The 12,500-nt window shown below is 44.2% G+C and overlaps 1 protein-coding gene across 1 annotated transcript in view; it reads right to left on the minus strand.

Moving 5' to 3' along the window:
• The window catches only part of URI1 (URI1 prefoldin-like chaperone), a 69,243-nt gene that overhangs the window by 3,101 nt on the left and 53,642 nt on the right, over window positions 1–12,500 (minus strand). The window contains exons 6-10 of the mRNA XM_015412126.1: window positions 12,080–12,140; window positions 8,861–9,038; window positions 6,820–7,087; window positions 4,802–4,944; window positions 1,982–2,243 (exon numbers count right to left, since the gene is read on the minus strand). Coding sequence (XP_015267612.1) covers window positions 1,982–2,243; window positions 4,802–4,944; window positions 6,820–7,087; window positions 8,861–9,038; window positions 12,080–12,140 — 912 coding nt within the window. The remainder of the gene's footprint in view (window positions 1–1,981; window positions 2,244–4,801; window positions 4,945–6,819; window positions 7,088–8,860; window positions 9,039–12,079; window positions 12,141–12,500) is intronic.

Raw genomic sequence — 12,500 nt, forward strand, 5'->3', positions numbered from 1 at the left:
TCCCTGCTACCTTCAACTTTTCCTAGCATTATTGTGTTTTGATATTTTGGCTGGTCCTAACAAAAGGTATTACACGGCCCTTTTTGTGGGGGGAGATTTTTCTGCAGTTCCATGCAGCTGTCTCTGATGTCAGAGAACATCGTTAGTCATTGATCGTAAAGAGCCTCAGAAATTTATGAAAGGCAAATAACTAAAGCGTATTTTTAAACAAAGAGAAAGCAAAGACATCCCACGCCATGATAGTCACTTTCAGAACCTTTTAAAAAAAAGCAACAGCACAACACAAAGCCTAGCCTGCTCCCATTTAGTTTTGTTTGCGAGAAAGCAAAGCAATCTGCAGCCTGTTGAAGTCGCTCATGAAAAGCTCCATTAAATTTAATGGGGTTAGATCCAAGCCACTGGGCTGGATCCAAAGACCCCCCTCCTCAGCACAGTCAGAGTCCTAGGACCTAATAAAGGTATTCTTCTGTTCATGGAAGGATACCTTTGGATCCAACATTGTTGGGGAAAATCATATATGTTTGACAAGACTGCTACAAATAACTGAAAGCCAACCAATTATAACTTAAAAGAAGCAAAATGAAGATTCCTTTCATTGTGACAAGTACATATTAATTAATCGTATCACCAAACACAAATGAATTTTAAATTACGTGTTACTCTGAATTTAACCTCCTCATTACCTAGGGCGGGACAGCCAGTAATTTCTAAGTAAATAACCCAAAAGCAAGTTCCACTGAAATAACAGGGAGCTACTCACCTCCAGAAGAAGTGAGGTGCTGAATGTTATTTAGAAGAAGTCACAGTCATGTTTTTTAAGCCTCTGTATGCAAATTACAGGGATGTGTGATAAAGGGTCAATTTCATACCTGAGGCTTAGAGATGCAAAATTTCCAGATTTCCCCCCCAGTACTCCCCCAGATTTCCACTTTTCCCACTGGAAAAATGGGGGGAAAGGTCTTGGGGGGGAAATGGAAAAAAATCAGGGGGGGGGTGTTCCTGAATGTTATTCTCTACTGATGTTGCCTGCACCCTTTGGTATACAGAGAAGGATGCCTGCAAGGAATATAATTTCTCCTCCTTGAACATTTCCCCTGTGAATCTGACCAAGGAAGATGCCAACAAGATATAGAGTACACGTCCCCAACCTTTTTGAAGCCTGTGAGCACTTGTGGAACATAATGTGGTGGGCGCAGCCACAAAATGGCTGCTGCGCAATGGCCACTGCAGGGGGCGGAGCCAGCCACAAGATGGCTGCTACGCTTACCTTCAATCACACAGTGAAGATCCGTGTGCAGTGGTGGCAGCCAATCCCATCTTCAGTGATCAGTCAGAAGCCTTGCTGGGCAAAAGCCCCACCTGCCCCTACCCAATTTCCAGGGGTAGTTTCGTAGAAAAAGAGCTAGGGGAACTCATTAGCATAACTCATTAGCATATGCCACACCCCCTGACATCACTGGAAGTGTGTCATAAGGCCACACACCCCGCGCCCAACGGTCCTGGCCGCTACCGCTGGCCTTACAGCTCCACCGCCGAGCCCCATGAGGGGCCCGGCGGTGGACCTGCAAGGCCGACGGGAGTGCAAGGAAGCCCCGCGAAGGCCCTCCCTGGCCCCAGGCAGGCAGGGGTGGGGAGAGGCAGGGAGGAAGCAACTTACCCTCCCTCTTCTCCTGCCTCCTCCTGGCTGAATGAGGGCCGGAAGCGGGGTGGCTGGAAGCAGGGGGCGGGGCTTCGTCATGTGCCCCGCCCCCCGTACCTCACCCGGGGGAACTGTGATCCCCCCCGAAATGACCTCTGACAATTTCTAAAAACACTTGACGGGCACCAGGAAAGGTGTTGGCGAGCACCATGGCACCCATGGGCACCATGTTGGTGACTCCTGATCTACCGTAAAATATAAGGAATCACACTGATACGTATCATTTCTTACTCGTTCTAATTTTTTTTTTAAACTACAGAGTATATGAAGAAGTCCCTGTACCTCGTAAGTTTCTGAAAAGGATGATGGTATCTTTTTGGAAAGGTGTTCCTGTTCCCCTTCCTCCTCTTCCTCCAAAATCCCGTCACCGTTATCACTGAAGGTAGCTTCGTCATAGCTGACACTCCTCAGAAATCCCCGTCTGTCGTCAAACTCCACGGTGCTGCTTTCACTGGTGTCGCTACAGACACTATTCTCCCGGCTTCGAGACTTCAAGATTGATTTACGAGGGACATATTCCCCATTCACAACATCAACAAAGACTCTGTAAAAGAAAAAAAAAATGTTGGTTTTAATAAACTATCGGATCAGGGGCAGAGAATCACATGACACATTTACAATAATTCCACTCTGTCTTCAGTACAAATTAATTATGATGACTTTTGCTTGCCCAGCTGAAGCTTTTAAAGAGACATTGCAAGAAGCACAGATTTAGCAAGACAGGTGAGGGGTATGTTTTGTAACTCAAGTGTTACCCTGCCTCTTCTGAGTGGCTACTCATCACTTTTCTTCAAAATTAAATTATAGATGGTCAAGGGGTACATGCAATTATTGGCTATTCTACAAGCAAAAATTGTAAATCAGTAGTGGAATGAATTTATGAAGAAAGGCTTCGACCCTCCCCCTTAGGCTTTTGGTGACTAAATTTGCCTTCAAAGAGGGGAACGTAAGAAATTTCAGTTTGGGGTTATTTTCCCAGGTAGCTTTACAGGAGAAATGGCTTTAGAATAGCGTTGATATGGTATGGGGGGATTTCTTTTTCCAAAAGGCACTTTTTTCGATATAGCCACTGATTCCTCTTATTTCTCTCTCATTTTTTCTTGAGTTCTTTGAATATAAGTCAAAGCACCCTTTTGTAACTTCAGCCCTTACAGTTGTTTTCTGATCCACACTGCAGGGTGGTGCCCTAGAAGGGGGCTAGGAAGGTTTGGGAAGACATTGCTTGCCTCTCAGCAGCTACAGAGTGAAATTCAGAAATTATGCAAAAAGTCCCTTCCTGCCCCTCCTCTCGTCAAATTTCTCCATTGATAAATTGATCAGAAACAGGCTCAAGATTCCCGGAGAGAGAGAAAAGCAACGGATTGCTGGATTTCATGGAGAAATTGAGTAGAGGAATTAAGAGAATTTCTCCTAGTAACACAACTTTAGAAGCTGGTGCAGAAGCAGTGGGTAGGGTGGGGGACAGAGAATTACAGAACTGTCATACTGAGACAGATCACAGATCCATCTAGCCCAATATAGTCTAGTCTAACTGTCAGCAAATAGTGAAAGGTCTTTCTCAACACTTTGAACTGGATATATTTCAACTGAGATGTTGGGACACTTGTGAAAACACAAAACATGGGTTATCGTTCTCGCGTGCTTACTCCAGACTTATGAGGCAGTGCAAAAAAATAAATGAACAAAAGAGAGAAAAAATATGTGAGAACTGTCACTATAAAGCATTATGGGCTTCTTTTAGGTTTCACTTAGAACAAGCTTCATACTTATATTTTAAGAAATCCCAAACAACTTCAAGACAGTCATCTAGCTGCTATAACTGACATTCCCCAGTTATTATGGACAACCAATCCAACCTAGGTAAAAGTTTCCACAATTACTACTCAAAATGTTACAACTTCACTGAACATGGAGGAGAAGGAGAAGGAGGAGAAGGAGAAGGAGACGAAGAAGAAGAGGAGGAGGAGGAGGAGGAGGAGGAGGAGAAGGTTGGGTTAATACCCGCACCCTTCACTCGGAGTCTCAGAGCGGCTTACAAACTCCTTTCCCCTCCCCACAACAGACAGCCTGTAAGGTAGGTGAGGCTGAGAGAGCTCTTTGAGAACTGCTCTTTCAAGGACAGCTCTGACACAACTATGGCTTGCCCAAGGTCATCCAGCAGATGCAAGTGGAGGACTGGGGAATCAAACCCAGTTCTCCCAGATTAGAGTCCGCACACTTAACCACTACACCAAACTGGCTCTTTGGAAAGTGGGTCCCATTTGTAGACAGGCTGTATAGCTACCATCCATGACTTCTGAAACCCCTATCACAAGAGAGACCAAGGAATACTTGGTGGATCTCAACAGGGAGACAAAGCTCCCTGTAGAAAATGAAATATAGGAGCCATGCACATGAAGTACAGAAGCTGGTGCTATCTCACAATGTGGCAGTCTGGCAAAATTAAAGGCAGATAACTGGGAATGATCCAATGGAGAACCCTGAACCTATGAGTAAGGAGGTGCAAATAAAGTTCACAGACTCAACTAACCAACTTTTTAAAACAGAACTGGATTTAATCATTTAAGATACTATCATCCTGTAAACTGTTAGAAAAACTTGTCTATTGAGGTGGTTGCATAGCTGTTCCAGTCATACGATGTTTTGCCGGTGGTTCCCTTGTGGACTTAAACTGGATCCAAAGAAGGACAGTCCAATATGGCTTGTCGAACAGCCTTGAGAAGTCCTATTTTAACCCTCAGGACGGAGGACTCATTACACACATACGAAAACATAAAAGCACTAACTGCTCAACGCCCCCCAAACCTATACATCAGTGAAACGAAACACAAGTTCATTGTTTTTCTAATTCTCATCTTGTTTTCAAGAGCTGTTTCACACTGAGCTAATAATTGCATAATATGAGCAATACCGAATAAGTGCGAAATTCCCACCAGCTGCAACTTGATGTACAAAAGGTCCTCGAATATGCTATATAAATTATGTTAATTACACGTAGCTCGGGAGGAGTATTAACTGTGGCCCTCTAGCTTGTGCCGCATTTCCAACAGTAATGTACTACAGAGTGAGAATTATGAACCAGCCAGTAGACAGATGCCATACCGATAAATGTCTGCTGGTGTTTTGATGTTGGGCAATTCGGTAGTTGAGTGTCCATTGCCATTGCTATTCTTCCGCTTGCGCTTGGCCTCTTCTTTCTTTTCACTGAATTTCAAGGTGGTGTTTTTTCCTGTGTTTATTCGTACCTGAAGTGAAAATGCACATTAGTCATGAATAATCAGGTTTTTAATCGAGCGAGTAAAAGGCAAAATCTTGGTCTCTAATCAGCCGGATATGTCAATTAAATCAAACATTAAGTTGCTTGGTACCTCTGCACATACTGTGTGCAACTGCTGGTCACCACAGACAACTTTAACATAGATCATACTAAGTTTATGCACTATTGATTTCATATTTCTTGCCATGTATATTGAACTAGGGCTGTACTGAGAATTGCAGAATCAGTCATGTTTGGTTATGTACTTATGTACTTTCTGCAACCTTCCTGAATTCCCTAAGCCTCTGTTCACCTTTGTACAAGTCCCCTATTTCATTGCTCCTCTTCACGTAAATATTTTCAGTTCTGCAAAAACTGAACATATTGCAAACAATCTGTGTACACTTGTACAACTGGTAAAGGTAGAGGTTTCCCTTGCTCGAAAGCCAGTCAACTCCGACTCTAGGGTTGCGGTGCTCATCTCCATTTCCAAGCCGAAGAGCCAGCGCTGTCTGAAGACGTTTCCGTGGTCATGTGGCCGGCATAGGGCTGCCAAGTCCCCCCGGGGGGCGGAAATCCCCCCACCCTAGAGGCCCGTTCCCCGACGCCGGGGAATCGGGCCCCGGGGGGAACCCCGCCCCAGCGTGCACGTCACAGGGAAGTGACGTTATGACGCCGGGCACGCTGGGGGCGGGGCCACGGCCATACAAGGGAAAACTCTATGGTTTTCCCTTGTATGGTCGTAGCCCCGCCCGGGCACACTGGGGGTGGGGCCACGGCCATACAAGGGAAAACTCTATGGTTTTCCCTTGAATGGTCGTGGCCCCGCCCCCAGTGTGCCCAGCGTCATGACGTCACTTCCCTGTGACACGCATGCGGGACGCGCGCCAGGATACAATCGGGAGTCCCCCGCCGGCAGGGTAAGTGCCACTTGGCAACCATAGGCCGGGAGAACTAAATGCCGAGGCGCACGGAATGCTGTTATCTTCCCACCAAAGCGGTACCTATTTATCTACTTGCAATTTCTTGCTTTTGAACTGCTAGGTTGGCAGGAGCTGGGGCCAGAGACAGGCGCTCACTCCGTCATGCGGCACTCGGGTGTCGAACTGCTGTACAACTGGTACTACTTGATAAAACTCTGAGCTCTGTTCGGCAAGCAGAAGAGTAGGCAGGTCCTCTCTGGACTAGCTAGGGATCCTATGTGACAGAGGCAAAGCTGCATGTGTATAGGTGACCCAGTTAGCGACAGGTCAAGGGCCATTGCTCAGTGGCACAACATCTGCTTGGCATGCAGGAAGTCCCAAGGTTCAATTCCTGTTTGAGCTGTTTAGGTTTTATAATAGTTCCAGCTTATCAAGGAGCTATGTCCTGAAACCGGGGTGTGTGTGTGTGTGTGTCTTCTCTAGGGAGAAAGTAAAGTTTATTGGCACCACCTTATAACTCTTTGCTCTGCAGCCTGCCAAGTATAAGCGACTTCACTTCTGATTTGCAGGATTCCTGATAAAATGGAGGGGAGATGATCCATCTAAGTCAATTTGGGTCCCCACTGTCGAGAAAGGCAGGGTGTACATTAAGTAAACAAAACAAAATACCTGCACCAAACAACCGCGTTGGGATTGCAAGTGGATCTCAATGTGATTTCCTTCCTACACCTTTATTTTATTTTAATTTGATGGATGAGGCTGTAGATTAGAAAAGCAAGTTTGTCCTGTTGCTTGAGTATTCCAAGGGGGGGGGGAGACCTATAATCCTTGATGACAATCTGCAATTTCTACTTAAAAAAGATTACTAGACCTCATGACTATGGGGGAGGGGGGGGGAGAATTAATAACACTCCTAATTCAACAGACATTGTAATACAAACCCTTTTCGGTTCCACGGTATGGGAGAAATATATTGTCGGCACAGCATCCTCGGCAATGGCAAATCCATCCTCATCGTCACTGTGGTAATAATGACCTGTGCCATTAGTCTGACCTCCAAACAATTCAGAGTTGGTTACTTCTTTTTGAAAGTTGTCCTGAGTATTCGTTTTCTCTTCACCCTCAACCACATTCACAGCTGTCTTCTCTTCTCTCTCTTCTTCAGAGGAGGAAGCATCTTCTCCGTTCGCCTCAACAGTATTGGAGGTCCTAGGAAAGTCATGGAGAAGGGAAAAAAATCAGGGGGGGGGGGGTTGGTGCGCCAGTTAAATCCCCCAAGACTAGGGTCCTTTCTGCATTCTCCTTTTAATCCATGTTCACTGCAGTGTCCTCTAAGCCATTCTGCACTAAAATCGAATTCAACCTTCTTTTTAATCCCGGTTTCCCCCCATTCTGCACTAAAATCGAGTCCAGCCTTTTTATTCCAGGTTTTCCCCCCATTCTGCATGACAGTTACCTCCCTTCGGTAGTCAGCCCGGTTTCAGCCTGCTGTTGCCCCGGGTTATTGAGATGTTGTTTTGCCGTGGACTTAAATTGCCTCGACTTGAACACTGAGAAAATACGGAGTGTGGTAGGCAAATGCAAAAACGACCTGGCATAAATCCAATAGACAAATTTTGCTCCAGATTATTCTGGCAGCTTTTTTGGGGAGCAAGAAGGAGAGAAACTCAAGTGAGCCTTCCACATTATGATCTTTAATGGTGTGTCCTACTGCTGATTTTCCCATGATCCTCTGCGGGTAACTACATGACTGAAGACATAATAAGTACCATATCTTGTACTTGTTGTTCTTTGTTAGCATTTTCCTTCCAAGAAATTCTACCTTGGCCAGTCCGTGCAAAATTCACAATAAGCTTAGACAGACTGCTTATGCTGTCTGTCATTCCTCCTCTTTACGAAGTTTTTGTTAAAAAAAAAAATACCATGTCAATGGTCCTCTTTTGCCACTGTATCCATCCATCCCGTATTGCTATTTTTGTCCACAAGCTACTTTTAAATTTTTTCCAACAGAAATTAAATCTAGTCATCTCGGGTCTCTGAAGTCTGGCTCACGATCCCATTGTCAAGGCTGCCACTAAGCTCTTTTTGGCATACTGCATCAAATTTACTCAATAATGTATTCAATAATATAAATGCAGTATTATTTTTGGTAAGAAAGTGCTAAGACAAAGCCAAACCTGTACTCTTGTGTGGAAGAGACCCTATCTGGACTGCAACCTGAAAAGTGTAAAGAAACTAATACAACCATTGATAGCTGATGTTCCGTGAGATGCTACCAACTCTCTGTCAGAGATCTTTAACACCTTCACAGCCCCACGGAACTCAGCTTTCCCTGGGAAGAAGCAAAACACTGCTGAAGCACTGTATGTCAGCAGTGCAGATATCTCCTACGATTAAAATAAAATCTCTAAATGCTTAGATGTGTCCCTATGTGTCAATACCAGAGCAGATCTGTATTTTAACTCCTTAGTTGCTTCGTTAAAAGATGAAGAGACGCTGCCTAAATAAAAACAATTACACAAGTTTTAATTTTGTTCCCCAGACCAAAAAAACCCCCAAAACCTTTGAATTTTCTATTTTCTAATTAACAACCACAGAGGATCAGGCAGACAAAATGTTAATACTACATATGAGACTGCAATGCTCTGTATCGTCAGCATTTTCAAGGCAAGAACCATTCAAAGTACCTCCCCCCAATAGCAACTCCGGACCTCCTTGGTGGTCTCCCATCCAAATACTAACCAGAGCTGACCCTGCTTAGCTTCTGACATCTGATGAGAATAGGCTAGTCTATGCTATCCAGGATAGGGCACTCACAGGAGTAATCACTAGTATATGTCCCCCATCCTTATTAAGGACCCAGTTCTAATTTAGGAGACAAGTCTGGTCAAATTGAGGGCCCAGCTTCAATCTAGATAAGTTCTAAAATATTCTTGTTTCCTTGGAAGAGAGAATTTCAGCACGGGACTCTTTTAAGGATACCTGTGAAGTTCACCACAGATCTCTTCTTGTCTCTCAAGTTCATCGAGTCTGGCCCAAAGTTCCAAATCGGATTTCAAGTCCCCACTGAACTTTTCACCAGTTCTGTTTTCTTGAAGATCTGCCTGAAAAGCATCTGTTTTTGGCTTTGAATGAGGTTTGAGAGCAGTTCTTTGCTTTCCTGGGTAATTAAGCAAACAAAAAACAGAATTAAAAAAAAATGCTATTACCAAGACAAAACAAGGGAAAGGGAGGGGAAAGGCAATTGTTAAGGAATCTAGGCTTAAAACTTTTCTGCCGCAAATTACCACTAAAGTGCTTAAGTAGTTCTGCCAATGAACCAGAACACTGTGCCAGAGTAATAGCGTTTAGTACTACCCAAATGCCAAGACAAAAGAACGAAAAACTCCATCCCCCTCAAACCAGAAGACAATAATCCTGGGATGTTCTCAGTGTAATCATCTTTACACCTACCAAAAATGTAATCTAATACGTACGGGTATAGTCAGACCCCACTCAGCAGCAGGGCAGATGAGATGGCGGGGTGGGAGAAGGAAACTGGGGTGGGGGCACCTAAAACTCTGTAGCACTCCTAATAACATCGTTGGTTGAGCCAATCAAGCTAGGATTCCAGCTCAGTTTTTAAGAACAAACAAACAATTTATTGTCAAATACCTTTGTTTGCACAGGCTGGAATCTCTTATGGCACCTTTCAATATACTTCAGGCATGAAGCAGGAGAATTCATTAATGTTCATTAATGATTTGGAGTTGGGAGTAAGCAGTGAAGTGGCTAAATTTGTGGATGACACGAAATTGTTCAGGGTGGTGAGAACCAGGGAGGATTGTGAGGCACTCCAAAGGGATCTGTCAAGGATGGGCGAGTGGGCATCGACGTGGTAAATGGGGTTCAGTGTGGCCAAGTGTAAAGTTAAGCACATTGGGGCCAAAAATTCTAACCATGAATACCCGTTGATGGGATCCAAACTGGCGGAGACTGACCAAGAAAGAGATCTTGGAGTCATAGTAGATAACTCACTGAAAATGTTGAGACAGTGTGCAACTACAAAAAAAAAGGCCAATGCTATGCTGGGGATTATAAGGAAGGGAATTGAAAACAAATCAGCTAGTATCATAATGCCCCTGTATAAATCGATGGTGTGACCTCATTTGGAATACTGTGTACAATTCTGGTCACCACACCTCAGAAAGGATATTATAGCATTGGAAAAAGTTCAGAAAAGGGTAACTAGAATGATAAAAGGGTTGGAACACTTTCCCTGTGATCAAGGTTAACAAGATTATGCATGGGATAGAGCATGTAGAGAATGAAGTACTTTTCTCCCTTTCTCACAATACGAAAACTCGTGGGCACTCAATGAAATTGCTGAGCAGTCGGGTTAGAACAGATAAAAGGAAGTAGCACCCAAAGAGTGATTAAGACATGGAATTCACTGCCACAGGAGGTGGTGGCAGCTACAAGCATGGACGGCTTCAAGAGGGATAAACATATGGAGCAGAGGTCCATCAGTGGCTATCAGCCAAAAGGTATAGATAAGAACTCTCGGTCTGGGGCAAGCAATGCTCTGTATTCTTGGCGCTGGGGAGGGGGGGCAACAGTGGGAAGGCTTCTAGTGCCCTGGCCCCACTGCTGGGCCTCCTGATGGCACCTGGACTGGATGGGCCATTGGTCTGATCCAACATTGGTTTCTCTCATGTTCTTATGTTCTTAATTATGCAACAACCCCCATTTTTGGAACTCTTTCACATGTATGCATGAAGCAGCTCTATGCTGAGTTAGACCATTTGTCTATCACAGTCAACATTGTCTACCCAGACTAGAAGCAGCTCTTCAGTCCCTCAGGAGAAGGTCTTACACATTACTTACTAATTGATCCTTTGAACTGGAGATGCCTGGGATTGAACCTGGGACCTTCTGCATTCTAAGCAGATGCTCTACCTTTGAGACACAGTCTCTTTCTAAGATACAGTTGACTGTAACAATCTTTGTCATATTTTACTAATGTCCATCCAGTTCATGTGCACTTTTGATGGCTGGGCTTTCACTGTTTTTGAATTTGATCGTTGCCTACTGGGTTATGTTATTATGTTGCACTGTTTTACATGAGTCCAACTCAGAGTTGTGAGGCCCCCTGGCCACTGGCGAGGAGGGAAGGATTGACCGAAAAAAGAAGAAACTGTGAGATAACTGCGCCCATCCAGTTCATGTGCACTTTTGATGGCTGGGCTTTCACTGTTTTTGAATTTGATCGTTGCCTACTGGGTTATGCTTTATGTTATTATGTTACACTCTTTTACATGAGTCCAATTCAGAGTTGTCAGGCCCCCTGGCCACTGACGAGGAGGGAAGGATTGACCGAAAAAAGACAAAACTGTGAGATAACTGCGCTATAGAATATTTAAATAATGATCACAAAATGTATACAAAAATGTGTACAAAAAAATCAACATATATAAATGCACAAAGGCAGATGAAAATGATGTAATTGACGATGATCTCCGGAACGTTCTATCATTTCGATACTATTCTTCTTCTGAATGTGGATGAAAGCAGCGACTCTTGGTCTGTTATTTCAACAGGTACGTATCAACAATTTCATTAATTTTCACCAATGTATCATAACATAGTTGCAAGAGATTCTCTGAAAGAATGTTCCTAGGGCAAAGTGCTTGTATAATGCCTTGAGGAGGGAAGGATTGCCAGCTCCAGGGTGGGAAATTCCTGGAGGGTGGAGCCTAGGGAGGACAGTGACCTCAGTGGGATACAGTGCCATAGAGCCCACCCTCCAAAACATCTATTTTCTCCAGGGGAACTGATCTTTGTAGTCAGGAGATGAGCTGGAATTCCAGGAGATCCCCAGGCCCCACTTGGAGGCTGGCATCCCTAGTCCAACTTGAATGAATGCATCCTTTTGCTCTTAAAATTCAAAATAACCACAGAAAATCCAACAACACAATTCTGGATTCTTCAGAGAAGTCACTCGCCAGAAGCTTTATGTCGTTGGGCTGCAATATTGTTAAACTGTGCATGTAAATACGTCTTCCAGTTTCCAAAAGCGCCAACAGAACCCTAACTTGACACATTTGCAAGTCACCCCATTAAACTGGAGACAACATGTTTTCTTCGTACTGCAAAAACTAATAAAAGGAACATAAGTGCAGTACATAAAACCCCAACTGCCTCGCGCATTAAAAAACTCACCTTTTGTTTCGGTGCTGCTGCTTTCACATACTTCTCTTATATCAACAAAATCGCCTGCTGCCTAGTTGGGGAAAAACATTGAAGCCAATGAGCATTTGTGTTATTTACTACTGCTTGCTAATGGTCGACATCGGTGGCCAGGATCCCAGGATCCCGCACGCTACTACTCTCACACATCAGAGGGGGATTTGGACTTCCATTCTTCAAAGTTACCTAGCACGTCTGGCAAGCAAATCAAGGGGAAGAGCATAATGGGTGCAGCTAATTGTTAAGGCAGTGGAACAGCATAAGGGCCAAGCTGTGACCTAAGAGGTCACTGGTTAAAATCTTATCTCAGTCACAAGTTCAACAGCTAGTCTTAGATGGGCCACTCTCTCTTGGCCTCAGTCCCTCGTTTGCAATACTGAAACAACACTAGTAT

This window comes from Gekko japonicus, unplaced genomic scaffold (assembly GCF_001447785.1).
Source record: "Gekko japonicus isolate JY-2015 unplaced genomic scaffold, Gekko_japonicus_V1.1 scaffold2067, whole genome shotgun sequence".
Taxonomy (NCBI): domain Eukaryota; kingdom Metazoa; phylum Chordata; class Lepidosauria; order Squamata; family Gekkonidae; genus Gekko; species Gekko japonicus.